The 23,543-nt window shown below is 41.9% G+C and overlaps 1 protein-coding gene across 2 annotated transcripts in view; it reads left to right on the top strand.

Moving 5' to 3' along the window:
* The window catches only part of SLC12A8 (solute carrier family 12 member 8), a 608,584-nt gene that overhangs the window by 483,180 nt on the left and 101,861 nt on the right, over nucleotides 1–23,543 (top strand). For both annotated transcript variants that reach the window (XM_069224286.1, XM_069224284.1), the window contains exon 10: nucleotides 8,871–9,777. In XM_069224286.1, the coding sequence (XP_069080387.1) occupies nucleotides 8,871–9,777 (907 nt within the window). The remainder of the gene's footprint in view (nucleotides 1–8,870; nucleotides 9,778–23,543) is intronic.

Below are 23,543 nucleotides of genomic sequence, written 5' to 3'. Positions count from 1 at the left end.
TTTGTGTAAAGCCTTACAACATGTATGTCTGATTGGTTCACTCATAATCGTCATAAGTAAACTTATTTATAAGTCCCTAGTATATGGCACCAGTGTTTGTAAGTTAAAGTGTCTCTCGTGGACTGCAGCATGGATGTAAGTCACCGCTAAGGCAGGTCTATGGAGCCCTAAAGGCAAGGTACATTATATTAAAAGTTGGACATGTGTGTTCTAACTTTGCAGGTCCTAATAGTAAAAACCCTGCAGTGTCCTTTTTACTGTGGAAGGGCCATTAGCCCCATCAGAGATTGCAAAGTTACACCCGAGAACTCAGCAGTGCTAACCTCTGAATGAGGCTACTAAATATGATTGCATTAAACCTGATGATGCTGAAGTCGAATGTAATGTAACTTTTGCACAAATGTCAGCTTTAGAAAGTTGCCTCTATGCCCCCAAGTTTTCCAATGACCTTTTTCGGTTACTGGCCATGTGACATCCTTTTATTCTCCTGGGGAGAGGGTATGAACAACTCCCAGGAAGGAACACAAAGGGCCTGTTATTGGAGGAGGTATGACCTCTCCCTGGAAGGAAGGCCAAAGGGCGAGATTCAGAGTAGAATCCACCTTTGAAGGGTAAATGGTGAACACACACAAAACAAACTACTCTTTTGTTTCTGTAGACAGGCATCGGTGACATGGAGAGAAAGCTGCTCTCAAACTGTTTTTTCCGTGATCATGTATGCCCCACGTAGCCACACCAATGAGATGGATTAGGGAGTTGCATACACCAAGACAAGGGTTCGGTCTTGTTGGGAGTAGGGAGAGTGGTGCATTCTGGGCTAGCAAAGTGCCACACTTTACAGGAAGTCACCACTAGATGGGAGGAGGGCTGGTAGCCCATTGGATAGGCTAGTGGTTGCCCATCTCCTGAGGAGTGAACATGGGCATAGAAATGGCACCATTGGCACTCAGACATCAGATCACATATGTACTTTAGAAAGGACTTCCCTGCTGTTCCCTAGACCCAACAGAGGCTGCCTCTGTGGCTCCTTGGGCTACCAAAGAGAGGGCCGTGCCTGTGGTGCCCTTCTAGAGGAAACATTGCCCCAAGTGACTTCAAGTGTCAGTTGGCTGACTTTTTGTTACGGGTATAGGGGCCCAAAAGCTGAAGAACCCTGCCTTGATGAGTTGGTACCAAAATGCTTCACCTCAGCTGAATGCCAAAGTGACGCATGGGAAACCAAGTCCAGACCCACAAAAGTTACACATGAATCTGCTCAACACGGGAGAGTCATCAGAGTTCAGTTTAGTGGTTCAGCAAGGAATTTACCACCAGTTAAATGGAGCCACTGGTTTGGAAGTAACTGTAGACCTGGTTTTTGGCTGGAATTTACCCAGACTTCGAAGGCTTTGAAGGACATTGACCCCTGTGGCCAAAGTCACCCCACTGTGTGCATGGACTGAGGTGTGGCCCCAGGAAGGCCCCCTCACTGGCTCAACATCCTTAAGCATCTTGTACCTCTAGCATCAGGACCACTCCATTAAAGTCTGTGGCGGTTCACCAAAAGAATCTGGAACTGGAGTGGAGACTGCTTTGACTGTGAGGTAACTGTTTTAATCCAACCTTATCTTTCCCACTGAATGGCTCCCTTCTGGGGTTGGTCACTACAACAGTGCCCTTATAGCCATTTTGAGTTACACGTTGTAACTAAACCTAAACCCTGAGTTGAGGTAGATTACAGTGATTTATTGCACTACGCGAAAATCTGTGATTTATTGTTTCTTAAAATAATTCATATCTCCGGAAACCTCTGGTGGAATTATGTCACAGAGATGTCTATTTAAAGATAAAAATACAACCTATTTTTATAATTTGTTTACAAATTTTTATTGCGTTGCATTTTGTTCTTCTTCAGTGTTTCAGTGGTACTTAATGCTTCACACTTGTTCCTTTGATAAATTATTGCTCAGAAACACAGCTATCCAGGGTTGAGCAATGGTTTTTCAGACAAACCTGACGCTACACAAAAAAGATGTGTGCTTTATAACATGGTTAGGCATACAACCACACCACATAATAAACCGCTTTCCTCACAGTCGAGCAATTGGGAATGGATTATGATTTTGCGAACCAAACTTTGTTCAAAAAGATCTGTTTACAAAATATAAACTCACAGGGGCCGCAGAACGTCCTGCCTAGTAATTATCGATTAGGCAGGTCGATTGGCCACAATCAAGGGATTGTGGCATGCAAGAGCAACAGACATCCATGTCTGTTATCGTGTTTCAATGAGAGTTTTTAATTAAATGCAGCCAATTTTCCTTGAAGGAAACAGGACTGCGTTTAAAAAAAAAAGTTCTCCAGAGCAACTGGTGTAGAGAACGACCTGGCCGGCCAACCCCGATAAATGGTAGAGACGTGAAGCACTTATTGAACCAATTTTAGGTAACTGTCCAACAGTGCTTAATATTTGTTTGCACCTTGCTTGCATGGCTTACATTATTTGTGGCTACTGTGTTGTCGAAACAAAAGCAAAAATAGCTATTGCCAGCGTAGGAAACGGCAAGGATGTAAATAAAAGCAGTTGGATGGATAAGTACCAGAGAAGTCTGAAGAGAAAGTGAGTATGTGTTATCCCATAGTTTAGAGCAAAAGGGCTCTACATAAGTGCAGGACATGGGAAAACCAGACAGGAGTTCCTGGACCCAAAGCACAAACTCATTAAGGATAAAAGTGTGAGCGAAAGAGATGCTTTGATCAAGTTTCCCCAACACCTTCACATGCCTCTCGGGCTGTAGCCTTAAGGTTCATTGAAAGCAAGGAGATCTTTCGGGGTTATTGTGTGATGCTCCCCCATAATAGCAGTTAAAAGAAGAACAACGGAAGGGGACCCTGCCATCTGATTTGTTTCCTTACCTGCCTCCTTCCATGAGATGAGCTACGAGCACATGGCTTGCAGACCCATCTCTCTTTTTTCCTCTGTGTGAAAGTAACGATAGGGAATTGCTATGGGGACTGAACGTTCTAACTTTAGCGAACCCCCACCAAAAGGCATGCCTGCCTAAACCATGCAGCTACAGTATATACAGCAAATGCATGTGCAGGTTTTTGAAAGAATGGGTGAAACTCACTAACAAAGAGAGAAAGAAGTCCTTTCTGGAACTCTGCACCTTTGACAGAGATTAGCTGCACTGTTTGCACTGTATATTTTGTTGTGGAAAGGTGTAACCTTCCCACAATCAAATCAGCTCAGGTTGCAGATTTCATTGTGCTCACAAGAGCTTGTAGCCTAGCCAAGGAAAAGACCGTTACTTTATACATAGACTCGAAACGCACATTTAGAGTGACACATGACTTTGGGCTTCTTTGGATGCAGAGGGACTTATTTATGGTACCCACGTCAAAAGACTTGTCTCAGTTACAGGAGCAAGTTCCTGAAAGTTGAAAACAAGCTTGGTTGAAGCCCCAAAAGAGACTCTGGTGAGTGTGGGAAGACCGCACTGGGCATGTAGCTATACCAGCATTTCTGCTCCCCAACCTTGGCAATTCATATCATGAAGCAGGCAATGCAGACAATGCTTGGGCTATCTTTTCCTAGATAGCCCAAGGGCATTCACAGTCACAGCCACCTGTCTACCATTCATTGATGGAAAAGGGATCAATATCACCCTCACTGCTCACCCTACGCTTTGGGGCCCCTTCATGTATGTCCAAGTAGACTTCAAATAATTACATAAATTTATTTTATGTGTTAGTTGAAGTCTGTATGTTTTCAGGATGGATGAAAGTATACCCCTGCGTCAGTGTGGATGCCTTCACTTTCGATAAGCTATTACTTAGGGACTTAGGCCCTCATTCTGACCCTGGCGGTCTTTTCGCAAGACCGCCGAGTTACCGCCGCGGTGAAGACCGCCGACCGCGGCGGTATGCCGCTGTGCGCATTCTGACCGCTGGGAGCGTTCCGCCGGAAAACCGCCAGCAGCCACACTGGCGGTCGGCGGGAAAGTGGAGACTGGTCAACCTCCACCGCCACGCCAGCAGAACACCGCCCACAGAATTACGACCCACATTTCTGTGTGGCGGTCTTCTGTTGGCGGTGTTCTGTTGGCGGTCACCTCCCCATGGCTCCCGTCGCCTCCCGGAGGACCAACGCACAAGGTAAGTTGATCGTCCGTGAGGGGAGGGGGTGGGGGGGTGTTGTGTGATGTGGGCGTGCATGGGGGTGTGCGTGTGAGTGTGTAGAGGGGGTGTGTGAGTGCGTGTATGCGGGCGGGGGGTGCTGCTGTGTCTATGGGTAATGTGTGCTGTTCGGCAGGTGCGCATGTCTGCATGTATGTGTGCGGGTATGTGTCCCCGTTGTGTATGTGTGTGTAGGGGGTGTGTATATGTGCATGTTGGGGGTGTGTGCATGTCGGGGTGCATGTATGTGCATGTCGGGCTGGGGGTGGGGAGGGGGTTCGTACCACCTCTGGGGGGTGGCAGGGGGGTGGAGGGTGTGGGGGGAGGACTCGGGTGGGTAGTGGGGGGTGGGGGAGACCCCTATCAGTGCCAGGGAAGGAATTCCCTGGCCCCGATAGTGCTTACCGCCATGGTTCGCACGGCGGTTCCCGCCCGCAAGAAACCGCGGCGGTAGGCAGGGTCATAATACCCTTGGCGGTCTTGGGACGACCGCCGGGCCGGAGTGCGCAAACTCCAGCCCGGCGGTCATGACCGCCGTGGCGGTCGGAGTGGAGAAGTGGCGGTCGGTCGCGGCGGGGACCGCCGCGGTCAGAATGCCATTTTTAATACCGCCGGTCTGTTCGCGGTCCGACCGCGGTCTCTCCGCCGACCGCCAGGGTCAGAATGAGGGCCTTAATGCCTAGGTTTGGAGTACCAGGCTGTATTGTGTACTATGGAGGACACGAGTCCTGTCCTCCGTAGTACAGGCAGCCTGGAAAGCACAAGGAATGGAGCAGCACTTCTATGGTGTCTGTCACCACAAGTCAATAGGAAATGTAGAAAAGGGTAACAAAACCCTGAAGAACACAATTGCTAAGATTTGCGCAGAAACTCACTTGAAGTGCTCATACGCCCTACCCCAAGCCTTATGATGTTTGAGAGGGATCCTTTTCCAGAAAAGTAATTTAGCCCCTAAGAAATAGCTATAGGCCGACCCACGATGCTCCCCTCTAATTCCCTGAGGACTACCACTCCTTCTTGCCTGGTGATCTGGTTAATATGCTGGTGTGTTGGAGGAAGACAGCCTTACAGCCCTGTTGATTTTGCCTGTACCAGGTCTTGTTTATCAAAAACTCTGCTGTCAAATGACAAGGTATTCTGACATCAATCCATTCCTCGCATTGCAAGTGAGTTGATCCTTTTGAGGGCATAGTGCTCTTATGATCTACTCAAAGCCTCAGAAGGTCCCTGCACATCAGCCGGCGTCTTCCCTACTACAATCTCACCATCTATTAGGGTAGCTAAAGTATTCATGTCCAAACTGCCTGCCTCCCTCTTGTCTCAGAATGGTGCCCTGGCAGTCTCTTATCCTTTCTGTCTCCACTACTTATAAGCAGGATTCCTTTCCCAGATACCTGATCCCTCTGTGGGTCTGACCTTCTGTTTTCATTGCTGCTTTGAGTATCTGGCTGATGGTGGGATACAGTGTTGCAGCGGAATGGAGAGTAATCCCTAGATCAAACTGTGTCATAGCTCCCCTGTATTACAATCACCACTCAGTCAATAAATGTAACTCTTACATGTTGTTGCAGGAAAAATACAGATGAACTATTAACTCTTGCTCATGCTGGATCTGCACTCATATGCCTGTTGGTGTTGGAGCTTTGATCGGGTGCCAAGCAGTTTTAATGTCACTTGCCTGCAGCTTTATCATCTTGGGCATAGAATGCTGGAATCTACTTGACTCTCCCACTTTCTTTCCCAGGCCTTGAGAAATTTAACAATCCTCCTTAATCGTAATGTGGCAAACTTAAGTAACATCGCAATGAAAGAACAATGGTTTATGTGTGAACACCAACGAGTAAACACATCAAGTATCTGTGTTAAACACAGTAAAAGTGATTTAACTGTAGAGACCATTCCTTTCTATCACCCCCTGTTTGAGTATTGTTTTCCTAATGGACTGTTGTTCTTCAGATGTGACCAACAAAAAGGTCTTGCATATTTCATTTGAGGGTCAAGAGCCGAATGTTAGTTGCCTTTGACCTGGAATGGAACGTTTTACTATGGGGTTAAATTGTGTCTGCCTTCAGGCACTTTGATGATCATTTCTTAAAATGGAAATGGGGTTGGAGTGCCTTCTCTTCCACATCTAGCTTATTTTCTGCCCTGATTTCCATGTATGGCATGACACCAGCACTGGACAAGATTTCAGGAATGTCTGGGTTTGATAGGTTTCCCTGGGTGCAGCTCGACTTAGCAACGCTCAACAGGCCCAAATACTGCAGCTATCCATATCTGAATAATCAATTCTATTGACAAAAAAATTAAATGGTGTGTTTTTGTGCCTTTCCCATCCTGGCAGTCAGTTGCTCCTACAGAAGAGGGGTACCATTTTTATTGGGAGAAATGTGGACATTCTCAGTGGTAGGACTTTTGGTGTTGCCCACAGATTCTGAAACATTCCCTCAAAGAAATGTGGAGAACTTCTGTGAGCCCCACCAAGTTTGAGATTTTCATGGCATTCTAGGTATAAAAAGGCAGTGGGATACACCACAGTGGACTCCCCAGGGTGTCAAGTTTTCAGAAATGTGAGGGGTTGGTGGTTTATGCTGGGTGCAGGCTAATCCTGGGCCTAAAGAAAATCAGCTATCCACATCCCAAAAGAATTCCTTTAAAAAAGGATAATTGAAGCGTGTCTTTGGGCTTTTCTTCTCCTGGGCAGTAGGGCCAGCGACAAATCTTAAATGCCCTTTTTATTGGGAGAAGTATGGAAGCACTGGGTGGCTTGACATTTACTATTCCCTACAACTTCCAGCACTTTCCATGACAGAAATTTGCCATACTTGACACTCTCAGGGAATTGTAGATAAAGAAAGGTATGTGCAAGCTCTAGTGTCCTAGATTCCCTATTGTCTCTATGTTTCTAACCCAAATATGCCAGACAGCCAGCGCTACAAAAGTCTATCTTGTCAAAACCTAATTTCTTCTCTTCACACAGTTATGTTTTGAGACATTTCTTGTCTTGTGCTGTGGACCCACCTAAAATGAGAGACGTGTGAGAATACACAATCATAGGACCTCTTGTATTATCTATTGAAACTCTGTATATTATTGGCATCAGATTGTAAATCATATTGTTCTAAGAATGATTTTGAAAAAGCAGACTTGGAATTACCTGGCACTATGGATAATCCAGAAGTTGGAGTGTTACAAATAACTCATATTTCTAAAATCAGATTCTAGTGAGCATTTAAAAAATGATTAGCATTCCTTCTTTGCCATTTTTATTAATTAGATTTTTATTTTGAAAGTATTGCATGGTTCATGCTCGATGAAAAAACATTGTAAACCGAAGCTAGTTTGATGACTTTGGTTATTGCAGGATTTCGCCAACCAACAAACTATATCTGTGACTGGAAAAGTCTAACAGGTGTAATGGTGTTTTACTTTTGTAAATTTGCCTTCAGTGCAAAAACCTAGATATAAAAAATTTGTCAGATTCTTTTTTTCTTTTTCCCCGTTACTTTCACTATTTCCTTGCAGCTATTTGTGTCTTTAAGAAAATCTTGAGCAAGAATGAGCAGAATTGATATAACTTTCTGAGCTTACCCCTGGGATTTTCACCTCTGCCCCACACTATTTGCAAGCAGATAGAAACAACAAAAATAGGAAATATTGACCACAACTTAGAAACTTGCAAAACGTGTGGTGCAAAAACAAGATTTTTTCTCATTCTGTCTGCTTATGAAAACAGAGAAGAGGATTTTTTTTATCACAGCAAACCTTTTGTTGATATCATTTTTAGAAAAAATATATATTCTTGCAAACGTATTCCCATTTGTAAATACAGAAACATCTTTCCACATTATAGCTTCCTCTGGGGTACATCAAAATGTCTGGATATCTTAACAGATCCCAACATGTTGGTTAAAAAGTTTACAAATTTGGCCAGAATATCTTTTATGGAAAAAAGTTATGCAGGGGGATTTTCACTATAAAGAAAGATGCAGTTTCACATTGCATCACACTCTTATGGTCCATTTCTCTGATTAGACTTAGTTTTAATGGAACTCGCAGCTTTTTTATTCATGTTCATTCGTTGATGTTTCTGTTTGTTCACGGAAAATTAGAGACACCGAGTTAATAAAGCAGAGAAGGTAAAGCTTTATCCTTGCCTCTGAGTCCTTAACAGAACTGAGAAGTCCAATTAGGAAAGCACTCCTTTTTTATTCTAGAATACGTATTTTAAAGGTTAGCACACATTTGTAAACACTTAAATATGTGCCGGACTTTATTGTGTCGCTTATCAAGAAACCAAGGAGTTTTAGTTTATAGGAGTAGTTAGGCAGTCTTTGGTGATCTGGTCGTCTGAAAAAGAATTGTTATACAAAATGATTATTATGATTGTTATACTAGCAATCCTCTTTTCACAAGTTAATTGAATCTTTCTCACGATTGGGAATAATTATTCGGCTCTCCACAAGTCATTGTGTTCTTTTCAAAATTGTATTTAAAACATCAATACATTCATATGCTTGTCACTATATTATAAATGTGAACTACTTTCTGTAACTATTCTAAAATGATTTCAACATAATATAGACTTTTACCCAATATAACATATGAATTTTGTCCTCATTGTAAGGGGTAATTTCCTGTTGTTTAGTTGTGTTGCTGTTGAAAACTATCTAATAATGTTTATATGTTGTCTTTATTTACTTCCTAAACAGAGAGGTCCAAATAAAACACCAGTAGCAGCCATTGTCTTGACAAGTCTATTGACGATGGCATTTGTCTTTATAGGCCAAGTGAACGTGCTTGCTCCTATTGTCACCATAAATTTCATGTTGACGTACAGTGCAGTTGACTATTCCTATTTCTCACTCTCCATGAGATACAACCTTCATCGAGAGCTCCAGGGCAGGAGAAGAGATTCAAGGACTGTTGGCCCCTCCAAGCCTCTAATTTCTACTAAGTCCCAAAGCTACGGATCAGATGGCGTTGTTTCAAAGAGTTACGTTGGCACCTTGCTGGAATTCACAAAAGATATGGATCAGCTTTTCAAGCCATTTTCCAAAGATACCATTAATGATAAAACAAGGGAAGAAAGACAGAAGAATGAGCCCACAAAGGTCATGCAGAGGAAAACAAGGAAGCCTGCGAAACAGACACTGCAAGATAGCTTTCTGTTGGGCCCTGAGTATAACTTTTCTCTCCCACAGGAGAGTATTACTGTGCAGGAAGCTATTAATGACCCCAAAAGTAGTACTGTTCAAGAAAGTACTAGTGTGGAAAAACACAGTACTATCCAAATAAATGCTAATGAGCAAGGAACTAGTAATGTGCTAGAGACACAACCTGGTTTTGTTACTGTACCGGAAATTATTAATGACCACGAATGTACTGCTCAAGAAAGAACTAATGTGCAAGAACACAGTACTGTCCAAGAGAACACTAGTGTATTAATGTTGGAAACACAAACTGGTTATGAACAGACACAGACGTTTTCTGAACAGAATGGGCAGAATGATGACGAGCCACATCAAGCAGAGTCTGCAGAATGCAATGAGGGGATAATCAGGAATGGAAGACATGTCTCTGCAGATCTGGGAAACTCACAAAAGCAGAAGAATGAAGGTAAATATTGAGACAGCATTGATGCTAAAAGTGATGCTTGTTCGTCTTTTTAGAGGGGAAAAACTAATAATTGTTACTTCTGCTTCTTCCGCCTTAGTCTGAGACCAGTTTAATATTACCACTTCATTGTGATTCATTGGAAACATTTTCATTTTAGATTTGGATGGGGAGCTCAAGGTGACAAACCTTAATGAGAAAAATGCATTTTACATCTCTGTGGCAAACTGCCTGTACACAGGTTCAAGGTGCAATGCAGAAACTATCAATTGCATTTTTCTGTTCCTTTCATTTGAAAACACATTCTAAGAAAGTAGTATGCAGTTTCATGTTCTGTACTACACAACATTTTTCTTCACTAAGCTTCTGTGTCTTGGGCTTGGTGATATTCTAGTATGGTTTTACATTCCATCTTTTATACTGATGTCACCTTATATGCCTTTTTATTATAACACTGAGGTGCTAGTATAGCCTAGAGCCTGAAAATGGTTAAGAATCATAGCAGTGTGGCCCTTTGTTGACATTATAATATTCCAATTGTATCAGAAACTGAGATATCTTTCAACTGCATCAGAGATCAGTTGGCCAGATATTGTAAGGAAATAACCTTCACTCAATGTAGTTTAAATCAAAGCAGCAGGACTGCGTGTTTCGATTGATCAACAGTCCACAAGTTACCAAGACTGGATGGGTTTCATTGGGCAACCCTTTCAAATTTCCCTCAGGATCAGCCCTTTAATGCAAGCTGGCCTTCTAAGTGAGTGTACTTTGAGAATCCATTAAGTGATGTGGCACAACCATACCCTTCTTATAAAATGAACCTTTCAATAAGAGAAGAATAGGAACAGTGCTGGAATAATACATTTCAAAAAGACTTACAGAAGAGTGTAAATAATATAAACAAGTAGAAATGTGATGTGCTTTGCTAACTATATTGTTTGTCTGTTAAATGTCTTCCAGTATTGTAGAGTGGGGCATTTGGAGTTCAAATAAAAGTAAGGCTTGGGGTGATAAGATATACACTCAATGCACACTTGTATGCAACCCAATTTATGTCCTATTCTGTTATCCACACTGTGTAAATTATTGAGTCAGTCACAGCATAGAACGTTTAGTGAAAGTTAGTTCTTCAACAATAATTTATTCAATATCCAAACACTGCATTTTGCACAGCCAGAACATGTGTCGTGGACTCCCTGCTTTTTCAAGGCTGGTGAAAAATCTAATATAAATACAATAAGGGTAAGAAAAAATTAGCCTATAATGCCCCTTACCCTGGACAAAGCAAATTCAACTTATATGCACATTTTACACAGTTTCAGATAGCTTAATTATGTGATGAACATGATATCCGTCTCATCCTACATATATCTCTGCAATTATTGCATCAATAACTGTATCACACTTTATGTAAATAAATTTTATATCAATCCATGTCAATAGGCCTTTTCATTAAGCAGTTGTACTTACCAGATATTATGCAGCAGTATAATAGTAACAAAAAAGAAGAATGAACTGCAACAGAAGAAAAGGGAAATAAAAGAAAAAGGGGATGCTAAGAACTGGAAGGGAAGAAACCAAAAAGATCCTTTAGAAACTAAACACAAATGTATAAGCATCCACAAAGTATCAAATCTGGTACAACTAGAATCAGACCTCCAATGATGAGTTAAGCTGCTTCAGTTTCTTTAATCAAACATCACCTTTTAATAGACAATATGTTTGATTGCTAACACTCATTCTGCCCATTACTCTTGTTCAGTCTCTAAATTGAAAAGTATATCCATTCAATGAAAGGCAGTCTAATAACCACATTATAGACCATTTAATCCATCTCATTAAAGTAGCCGAAAGAATAAGCACGTTAATTACTGTTAATCATCAAGAGAAAGAAGTGACAAGGATACACTTGAAGAGAAATAAACAAATATCATCTGAAAATACCTGTACTATGACAAAAGCCTCCTCATAGAATTCTAGTCCTCTCAATCAAAAGCAGTATTGGTTATCCTCCACTCTTCAATGTATAACTCCACAAAACAATCAAAGTAGTGCTAATATCAGTGTAATTGTTTCTCATAAACTATACCCACTGCTAACCAACATTCGACCCATGTTACCCTAGGCACAAGACATTGTTGGTGTGTTTTAAAACTTTCCCCACTTTACAACAATCTTTGAATCAAAGTTATGCCCACATCTCCAACTTAATTAATTTATTTGCACAATTTCTATAACTATGCACATAAACTCCCAACCTCTTATTGCTTTTCAGCGTATCATAGCATTTAAATCATCAGACTCCACGTGGATCGCCTTTCGTCAGCTGACTATTCCAAAACCAACGTTTTTTTTACATGTTACTTTAAACTGAATATCCCACTTAAAAGGCACACATGTGATCCTAAACAGTGGCCAAAGGCAGCAAAAATAAAACCATCTTGAGTGTAAAGTTTGATAGTCTATCTTCAAATATGTGTTATATCGACATGGAACTCAGTGAAAATGGAAGCCATGTCACCATAATCACATCAGCCTAGTCATAAATACTCAAAAAGTGACTTGTACACATTACATTATTACTCATCCAGATGCAAGATATTTAAAATGTATACACACACATGCAGTGTGTGTGTATATATATATATATATATATATATATATATATATATATATATATATATATATAGGCTAGTGGTGGTCACCAGTAGGCAGTTATAGTAAGGACTTTTTCCATAGACAGAGCATTTATTGTTTTGCCAATAACTTTGGCGCCGCTTGACAAAACTTCACCAAATTTTCAAAAAGAATACTTTGGTCAGTTCAGCTGCTGTTTTGAAAGGTTTGGGGTGATCCGAGAAAAAAGGGAGGGGGGGGTCCGATAACACTTTCCCCCCATTTTAAGTCAAAGGGATTTTTCAAAATTGTTAACACCATCCATGATCCATGGGAAAAGCAAGGCCCTGTTTGACTTGCCGCAATCTTACACAAAAGTGGTTGATGCCATTTTGTTTGCCTCATCGGCTCGAGGGTGGGGAAAGAAGAGTTCAAAAACACATAAGGGTTCAGGATACAGGTATCCTGACCCTATAGGACACATAGAGGGTTCCCATAAGGACCACTCCTGGGCAAACAATTCCACAATTATTTTTTTTTGTCTAATATGCGGATCCACCGGTGAGTCCATGGATCCAGAGATTTATTTTTTTTTAAACATCCACGGCATCCAACCTCCTGCTGCGCACAGCTGAAGGCCATGCACAGCTTGGGTTTGAGTGCATGCAGGAGTATTGTCCTTCAGCAGATATGGTTATGGTTAGCACAAGTAACTATAACTTGCGCCCTAAGAAGTTACTACAACTTCTATGGCATCATTACCAATGTTACTGCAACATTTGCAATAAAATTATTGATGAGAAAACTGTGCATGGCGGGGGAGCAAGTTATAGTTACCTTAGGGTGCAAGTTATAGGTACATGAGCTAACCATAACTATAACTGCAGAATTTCTCTGGTTTTGTGCGAGTAAATTCAGAACCTAACTATAATGTCCCTGTAACCTTTGTTTTTTTTCAGTGAATATATATAAAAGTTACAGGGACGTTATAGTTAGGAAGTAGAATTTTTTAAAAAGTCATAGAAATAAACTTTAAAAAACCAAAGGTTACAGGGAAGTCATAGTTAGACTTACATTTTAAACATACAAAACCATATAAATTTGGTTGTTACTTCAAATAAATATAACTCGTGTCCTAAGGTAACTATGACTCGCGCCTCCGCAATGTGCAGTCTTTCCTTGAAAACTTTACTGCAAATATTACATTGATATAATCAGTGATGTTATCAAAGATGTCATGAGTGCTGTAATATGTGGGATAATTAGGAGTGCGTGGCCAGGGCATGAGTTATAATTACCTTAGGGCACGAGTTATAGTTGCTTAAAGTAACAGCCTAATTTTTTTGTTTAGTACATTTAAAATGTGAGCCCAACTATAACGTCCCAGTAGCCTTTGTTTTTTTAAGTGAATTTCTATGTTTTTTTATTTCGATTTCCTAACTATAACATCCTTGTGAAACTTTGGTTTTTTTCAGTGAATTTCTATGTTTTTTTAACATAAAGAAATATGAATTACTATACGTTAATCCAACCAACGCTGCTCACGGCCTTTGGCAGTGTGCAACAGGGTTGGCCGCAAGGCATGGCCTGGGACCAACTCCCTATAACTAACCAACCCCACGCAACCCACACCTAAAGGCCATGCACGGGCAGGGGATGCCCCTGCGGCCAACTCCTTCTAACTATCCTACCTGCACCACGCGTGGCGCTGGTTTTGGAACTAAAAGGGGACAACATTAAATATATATACATTTTGGAAGGCTGTACCCCCGACTCCAGGGACCACCACCTTCCAGGGGCAACATAATAAAAAAAACTTAGGGGGGCCATGCGGGCCGTGGGGTCCAGAGACTATCACCTCCCCGGGACAGCATTATATCAATATATGGTGGGGTGCTCAGACGCCTGGTACCACTACCTCTCTGGAGCAACATTATTATAATTGTTGGGGGGCCATGTGGGCCCTGGGACAACCACCTCCCCAGGGCTACATTAAATTAATATAATGAGGGCCACACAGACCCTACCCCCAGGACCACCCCCTCCCTGGGGCTACAGCATTACAATAAAGTTGGGGGCTGCATGAAGCCCTGGGCCTGGGGATCACCACCTCCTAGAGACTTCAACAATAATAAAGCAGGGGTTTGCACAGGCTTCGGGGACCACCACCTCCCTGGTTCTACATTGCATTATCATAAGGGGGGGCGACACGAACACACTGGGCCCCGGGGACCACCACCTCCCCGGGGCTACAACAGTAAACTAAAATAGGGGGCTGTGCGGACTCCCCCTCTGTACCCCCTAGGCCTAGGGGATCACCCCCGCCCCAGCGCTATATTTGTTTTAATAGGCCTAGGGCTATATTACCTTAATATAAGGGGGGCATGCGGAACCGGCCTCCTGCCCAGCCCCGGGGATCACCACCTTCCCTTGGGTATATTTAAATAAATGCACTCCCCTCCCCCCAGGCCCAGAGGTCTCCCACCTCCCTAGGGCTACATTACCGTAATATAGGAGCAGGGCTGCACGGACCCCCCTCAGCCCCAGGGTCCTCCATCTCCCCGGAGCCAAACAATTACTTTAAAATAGGAGAGGGGCCACGTGGCCCCCTTCCCTAGGCCAATATCGGCCTTTGGAACCCAATCCCCTGGGACCAGCCACATGTTCAGTGGGTGCCCTGGCCCCACCCGGGCACCCAAAAAAACTTGTGGGGACCACAGGTGAGCCTCAGGGCCCCTGCTGTCCCGCTGGCTCCAAGCTGCAAATAGCAGCTCCCTGCGTGCAAGAGCAGTAATTTCATCTCTTCTCCTGTCCCCCATGCCTGTGGGCAGGGAAAGCCATGAAATCTCCGCTTCCAGCAAGCAGGAACATTTTTAAAGCTCCCGATTGCTGGAAGCGGAGTAATTAGTGAGCACCTCCGGAGTTAGCAGGAGATGGCCCTGGGGGGTGTCTGTCCTCAGGGCTATATATGGCTCCAGGAGGGGGGCCCAACAACCTCTCCAGTATTTTAAGGAAAGTGATTGGCCCCGGGGAGGTGGTGGTACCTGGGGCTTCAATAAGTCTTAGAGGGGGAGGGGCATGCGCCTCTTCTATTTTTTTTCATTAACAAAATGCCCCAGGGGGCTAATTAAACCATAAGCTCATTTTGTTTTTTCCAGTTTTGAACACCACAGATTTCGCTGAAAAGTTTAAAAAAGAAATGCTTTGTAGCCATGGGAGGGTACCAGGGGTATTCCTGGACCAATCCTAGGGTATTCAGATATACATACCGTGCCCCTTTTTTTTTTCTTTACTTTTTTTGGGGACTTGGCTGAAGCCGAGTCCTAAAATGGCTGCCAACACTTCTTGTTCAAAGTGTTGGCCGGCCAATCAGATCTCTAATGTATTTTTCCTTTAATATCTAAAAAACTACAGAATGGATTTCCACCAAATAAGAAAAGCATGATCAGTAGACCAAAAGCTACTATTTGGAAAATTTGGTGTAATTCCATCCAGCGGTTCGGCTGCAAGCGTGTCTAAAGAGTCTATGGGCATTAACATGGGAAACACACTTTTTTTTTTAAACCACCCATCCCCCCTTTTTCTCACCCTCCCTTGATATATCATCCCAATACTTTCCATGCACAACAAGACCCTAGAGGGCACTTTTTGGGGGGAAAATTTCATGAAGATTTTTCGAACAGTGCCAAAGATATAGGCAAGTCAAAAAACACTTTTTATATGAAAACTAGGTCCTAACTATAAATACTTAATGGTGACCGCATTAAATATGCACCCACCAAAACAAAGGGTGGTAAAAGGTCCACAATGCATTGCAATGCATTGTATTAGATGGGTGGTAATGGCATGTGGTTTAAAGACATACAACCGTTTATGTCTAGTACATTTCAGTAGAGATATAGAACACATTCACTTTTGCTCCCTCGCTTTCTCACAAGTGTCACTCACTGTTTTTCTGCATTTGTTCAGGATTATATTGATATGTATTAAATCCATGGGATTTTGACCATAAATAGCTTGCTCTGTACATCCAGCTGCAGGGTGAACCCTTTATTTACCTTAATGACAACCTGTTTCTAGTGTAAGGAACCTTCAAAATCTATGGTAGTACTTCTTGCCTGAATAAAATATATATTTATATATTCAAAAAAGTATGTATAAATGTTATGTGACAGTGTGGGATAGTATTTACCATTGCTGTGAATATTGGTGATTTTATCACCCTGTTTCTCTCCTCGTCTGTGAGATGAGGCCATCTCATGAGCCAGGTTACTTCCTGCCCTAAAAGCAAAAATGAAAAAAACAATTAGCAACTCCCTGCCAGACCCATACGAGGTACATACATAACTACCTCCTCTATTCTATTACCTGTTTTTACTAAAACTCATTGGAAGTGCATTTTATTAACAACAATGAATTTACTTCCAATTCTGAAAAACCTTTTCTGTAAATACTTGGAAGAGGAAGAGAAAATCTGAATAATCAGATTACCTATGTGCATTTGATGCGCTACTTACTCATCCTCATCTCAGGCCTTATAAACAAGGCTTTCCACAAGCAACTTGCTTCTGCATCTACCCATGCAAATGAAAAATATGTCAGTCAGTTTACGCAACATCCTGGATATGAATTGCAACTAAGTGAAATAGAAAATGACTAGTACAGTAGGAAATTGTTTGTCAATTTGAGTGTAGAAGACAACTGCCCCTGCACATTAAACCTGAAGAAGGAGGCTAAGGATCAGTATTGAAAGAGCTCAAGACAATGTTAAGGAAAAACACCCTAATCAGATGGCTGAGAGTTGAGAGTGATATGGAAAGGACCAAGGGCCCGATATACGCTTCGACTTTGCGGTCACAAAAGGCAAATGGCCTTTTCTAATCTACCATCCTCTATTTTGCAAGCCGGCATGCAAATACCAACTTGAAAAATAGGGATTGCAACTCACAATTAGGAAGGGGCATGCCAAGGGCGTCCCTTCCTAATTGCGAGTCGCAGTCGCATGTATGATTGTTTTGTGAACACAATTGCAGTTGGAAAACAATCACAGTTACCACCAATTTAAATTGGTGGTAACCTATTGGCAAACGTGAAAGGGTCCCCATGGGATCCGTTCCCCTTTGTGAATTAAAGCATAAATATTTTTTCAGAGGAAGCAGTGGTCTCAGGGACCACTACCTAATCTGAAAAAATGAAAAGATAACTTTTCATTTTTTTGTTTAAAACGAATCCTGTTTTCCTTTAAGGAAAAGGGGCTGCATTAAAAAAAACAAAAAACTTTATTTAAAAAAACAGTCACAGAGATGATGGTCTGCGGTCCCTACCAGGCCCCCATCACTGTGAGTGGAGCCATTGCCAATGGGGTTACAAATTGCAAACTGCTTCATGAATATTGATGAGGTAGGTCATTTGCAACCCCATTGGGAATGACAAACAGTAAGATTAACACAGTTGTACATTCCAGATTGCGACTTGACAAAAAATGCAAATTGCGAGTGGCAATCTGGAATGATTGTACATTAGGCCCCAAGTGCCTGTGTCACCATCCTTGACAACAAGAAAAAAGTCACTATTCAGGCAGAACAGTGTCACTCCTTCGGGGAGGATTTAGACTCCCAGTAGTACAACAGAGTAGATTGTTCCAGCCCCTGAGCGATTGTGGGCCCAGCTCAAAAAGAAAAAATGAAGGAAGCAGGTAATTTGTCCAGTTGCTAAAAAGGAATTCTCTATTGGCGTTAATGCCAGAGCAGGCCTAACAAATTTGCACCAATTCTTAAAAACAGGGATGGCAAAACATCAGAGAGCCTAGCTCGCCAGTCTGCTTAACAGAAGGAAGTCACCAAAATCCAATTGAATTTGAAGGAGTTTTCCAGAGAGGTTAGAAAGAATAAGATGTTACAACTTAGAAGACCAAAGCCCCTGTGGAGGACTCTGCAACCATCTGGAAAGGTAGGAGAAAATTCCTGGAAAACCAATCGTTGGACTAGAAAGTTGCCTGATGGATACAAAGTGCTCTTTTGGAAATCGTCTTGGCCCACAAATGGACATTCAGGCTGAAAAGAATAGATCTTTGGACTTACAACTCCTGCATCCCAACTATTAACTTCAGGTTTGCCACTCAGTGAGCATCTTCCAAGAGAAAAATGTGCAATGTGCTCCCGAATAGACTTAAGGTTAATACAAGAACTCATAAAAGCAATTGCATCATGACCAGTAAGAATTGGCTTGGATCCAAACTGCAAGAGCTGCACAATTTAGGTAAGACCAGAGCAAAGTATAGTCTGTCAACATGTTTTGATAAATACCTGAACTACTATAAAAGCTAACTCATCAGAAGGAGCCACCAAGGCCAGAAGGGTGCTGGTGCCCACTACTGGCATGTAATTTTGAGAACTGTAACATGTTTGCTTGACAGTTGGCACTGTGTGTGTGAAAGGAAAATGAGACAGTTAGAAGGCAGTTAGTGTTAAGCAGTCAGTCATAACTTTAATTGACGCTCAAAAAGTGTTGGTTAAGACAAATAGTGTAACATCACCCATGTGAAATGTCACATGGAAGGAGAGAGTACCTCAGATACACCCATCTTCTCTTGACTTATTACATTCAGCTGGGCTTCAGTGGGTTGGCTTAGCTGTAACAGGAAAGTGCAGGCCAGCATACCTAATGCTGTACCTGTCCTCGTCCTGCTGCATATCAAAGTGGCTCATCTGAGTCAAGATATCCATGTACCATGTACAGAAGCAAAATGAAGCGGCTGCCACTCCATCATGTTCACAGATGTAGCAACAGTCTGGGTTACATCCATGCAGCCAATCACTCATCACGCTCCAGTCCCTCCCACTTCTCAGAACACATGCCTGAAAGGTACTTTCTGTCTCCCTGATTTTATCCACTGGAGAAAAGAGCGGAAGAACAAGTATCTCTTCAAGTGGAACCCATGTAGCTACTCTCTTCCAAAGATTACCATCCCCACTCAAAGTACATTCCAGAGCTTGTGGAGTGTTGATGGGACAGAAGAAACAGCACTGATACCGGCCTTGCATGCCATGCGATCAGCTTTAGAGAGAAAATTAAAATAAATACCTAGAAACTAGAAAAAACAGGGTAGCAAATGCCAGGCCCACTTCCCAGGGGACATACTGTATGAACTGTTGTGCCCCAAAGCGGTAGTGAAAGTCTGAAGGCCTGCTGCTGAGGCAACAATAGATAAAAAGCATGTCTCAACCTGGTGCATCCAATACATATCCAGCAGTAACTGTAATCTGTACCTAACCGGAGACCTAAATTTGTTGTCCACGAGGACCCATTAAGTCAGATGGAAATAGTAAGCAAATTACTAGCAACGATAAATAGTAAGCTGTAAAAAAGTGATCAGTGTTCCCCGTGATCACTTTTGCACTAAGATGGGGTTTAGAGACCATGCGCCTGATTTCGAGTTCGGTGGATGGGATAATCTGTCCACTGAACTTCCAACAGGGAGGCTGCCACCATACTGGCTATCTTTCCGCCGGGCCCATATCCTGCTGGGCTGACGAGCAAAAACTAAGGTTGCAATAACTCCTGACAGTCCTAATTCTTCTGCTGGCATCAGTCATTTACTTACGTGTTGGCACAGTTGCCTAAGACGGCACACAGTCAGCTAAATAATGGGCCTCTTCCCTGCATTGTTGCACATTATGCTGTTTGATGAAGCCCACCTCAGCTATAGAGAATCCAGTTTTGTCCAGACTGCCTTACCTGTACCAAACATTGGCTCTTCAACATAATCAATGAGCTCCCAAGCACTGCTTCCCAGACTCATTCAGAGGCACACTCTCCAGGTAGGTGAAGCTTTGGTTCCTTTGCAGATGCTGCAGACCCTACCTTCCACAGCCTCAGGATCACATATCCTCTATTTTATACGTTTGCCTTGCATTTAGCTCCTCTGGTCAGCATCTTATTTACCTGTTGTCTGGATCACACACTCCACGTACTTCCTGCAGTTACCACTCTTGATCATAATTTAACTGCCCATACCATTCTTGTGTGCTGCAGCATCCTTTCAATCACTGATGGATCATTTCTAGGTCTCTTTTATTGTTCAGCTCCTTTTCTCCGGTTTACCTTGTCACCAGTGCCACGTTTGAAAGGTGAACATTTATTATGAAAGAAGACTTTAATTCAAATATTCTGGGTTGCAGACACATGCATGAAAAGTACATAGTTGACCCCTTCAGAAGTATGGATCAATCTTCTGCACAGCCCTCAGGATTTCACTGATCCAATAAACTGGCACACAACCATCACACTTAAAACACCATAGCACATTTTCAGGAGACTGAGCATGGACACAAGAGGAGTAAGAAACATACATAGAATTCCTATACATATAGGGAGCTGTGGTGTTCTCAGCTCCAGTCCAGACAACACCTCACACCCATGACTGATACAGAATAACTATTCACTGGCACAGGTAAGTAGACAGGTAAGTAGACAGGTAAGTGTCCTAGACTACATTGCACAAGTGCAACCTAACAGCTCTGGCAGGGATATGCATGGAACAGAATGAGTGTGGGCAACCTCACCCTCTTCACAGAAGGCAGCACCCTCATTTGTCACATGGAATGAAATCCTGTATAAAATTCCCCCAAAGCCCTCACCTCATGCAGCTTCACACTCTACAATACAAATCGATAACAGGTCCCCAAATTACATATACCATATCGTGGAGTCCAGGAGTTCCTCTGTGCCCAGCCGATTGTGCAATTTTGAGGAAAGGTGACAATGAGGCCAAGAAACCACTGGAACCAGGAGCTGAAGCACAAAACCCATCTACTATGGAGTAATACTTCCCAGGCAGCGAGGATCATAATGCCCTGAATCAGGTATCATTCACCTACTAGGACCTCAGAATAACCACTAACCCAATCCATGACATCAGAAGGTACTTTTCTGATTATGGCATCTAGTTAAGCCACCAAAGTATGGCCCATTACTATAGCTACACATATCTAATAGTCATGTACTTATCTCTGCCACTTGCAATAGGCCCATCAAAAGCAATTATCATTAGGGGAACTAAACCTGACATGGGTTAGGCAGAACCCCACAGCTAACCATCATGTTGACTCGACACACTCATGTTAGGTCGTAAGTTTGCAAGTCCCACCCCCTTTCAGAACACCTCCATGAGGATAACCTATACCCTTAAAACCACTGACCCATTACTGCCATTTGGGAAAGTAAACCTTCTCTGGAGAATGTCCGCTGGGTGAATAAAAACCATATGTTGAGTCACCAAAAGTTATTTGCCAAGTTCTACCCTTTACAAATATTCCGGAACATACCTTAGTACTTCGCTGCAAATGACTGAAATGAGCCTAATGTTCAATTAAAGTTTTACAGCTGCAGAATTCCAGATAATTAGGAATGACCTAGAATACAAATAATATATATATTTCCACAAAAATGAGACTTCACTCACCATACGGCTACACCGAAAAACAGTTTCACACTTGCCGACTCATAAGAAGAAAAACCAATCTTCCATTCGTTGATGCTCATCTGTTTATTCCAGATAAATTGCAAATTAGGTGCTACTTCCAAACAAAACTAAAATGTCTACACGTTTCGGCTAACACCTTCTACAGGACATTTCCACTCCACACAAAGGCCTCTTCAAATACACATAGTGGTCCCTCATCTATTTTGGCTACTAGCTGGTGCAGAATAATGGGGCGGCCATCTTGTAACATATAAATTGTGTTGTTGCTAATCATCATATCTCATGTTTGATTGCTGCTTGTCAGTAGTCACTTAATGGCAAATGTATCAATCATGTCATACACATATTATTAGCAAAATATTACTCAATATGAAATATATAAATACCAAAATAAATATATAAACATGCCATAGTTTTTTTAAGACATACATTCACATTGTCTTCGATATTCGATCTGTTGATAAAAATGCATTCATAAATATCAGATCTTCATTCTATATGTTATATACCAATATGATCAGAAATAAAGTGACATATGCATAAAATAATCCTAAAAATTCAAAATGCAACAATAAGAAATGTATTTCAAGTAACTATAACTCGCACGCCCCAACCATGCAGTTTTTTCTTTAATAATTTGACTGCTAATATTTCATTTATATTTTTAATGACGTTATAGAAGTTGTCATGAGTGCTGTAAAATCTGGGGTAATTAGCAGTACATGGCGAGGGCGCGAGTTATAGTTACCTCATGGCGTAAGTTATAGTTACTGAATATGGGTATTGGACAACATCTTCTGGGCATTTTATTAATTTGAATACAGAATAAAATAAATTGAGTAAGGGTTTCACAGCTGCCATTGACACAGTTGCATGCACCTGAAGTGAAAATAATTTTCCACTGGTCAATTCTACAGCTCAAGGCAAAGCTTCCCAGCCTGAATTGGCATCAACTGAATGAGCTGTGGTCATATAGCCAGAAAATAGCTCTCTGACTGAAGTGAGTTATTTCTCAAGCTACATAAATATCATACTTGAAGACCTAATATGCACCTAATATTTAGCAGTCACTTTGGCTATATTAGACTTCACATTGAAGCTGCTTCATACCAAAGTTCATACATATTGTTTTCAAGAAATAACCGTGGGCACTGCTTTTATTAAGGAAGCTCTTTTCCCTGTGGTCTTTAAGCGTAACTAGTATGTCAAAGGAAAACATATAACTATATCGACAAAAAAGCTGCACTAACTGCAAGCAGTGATCTCATAAAAACATTTTCCTGAGCAGACAAATTTGAAGATTTGGTATGCCAGTAGTTTAGCAGTATATCAGGCAGTTAGTAGGTGGACATAACTAGGTACTCTAGAGTTACATATACTCATTATTTGCTCACAAAATGATCACTGCTGCACCATTACCTTGTCTTTTACAGTGTGCATCAATAACTATTGAAAACACATTAAATTAATTTGCAGTTAATTAAAAATAATTACTATCATTTGGGGGTATTGGTTAGAATTTGGTTTAGAGCTAATACTAGAGTTAGGCTATAATGTAATTTAAATAATACAAATTAGAACAATGCCTAATACACACAGAATAAGCTGTAGCCTTATGGTAAGGGGAATTCAGTTAATTTACTTTACATGGATTTGACAAAAAATGATA

The sequence above is a fragment of the Pleurodeles waltl genome, chromosome 3_1 (assembly GCF_031143425.1).
Source record: "Pleurodeles waltl isolate 20211129_DDA chromosome 3_1, aPleWal1.hap1.20221129, whole genome shotgun sequence".
Classification (NCBI taxonomy): domain Eukaryota; kingdom Metazoa; phylum Chordata; class Amphibia; order Caudata; family Salamandridae; genus Pleurodeles; species Pleurodeles waltl.
Note: the sequence above shows the minus strand (reverse complement) of the source record. Positions and strands in the feature narration are given on the sequence as shown.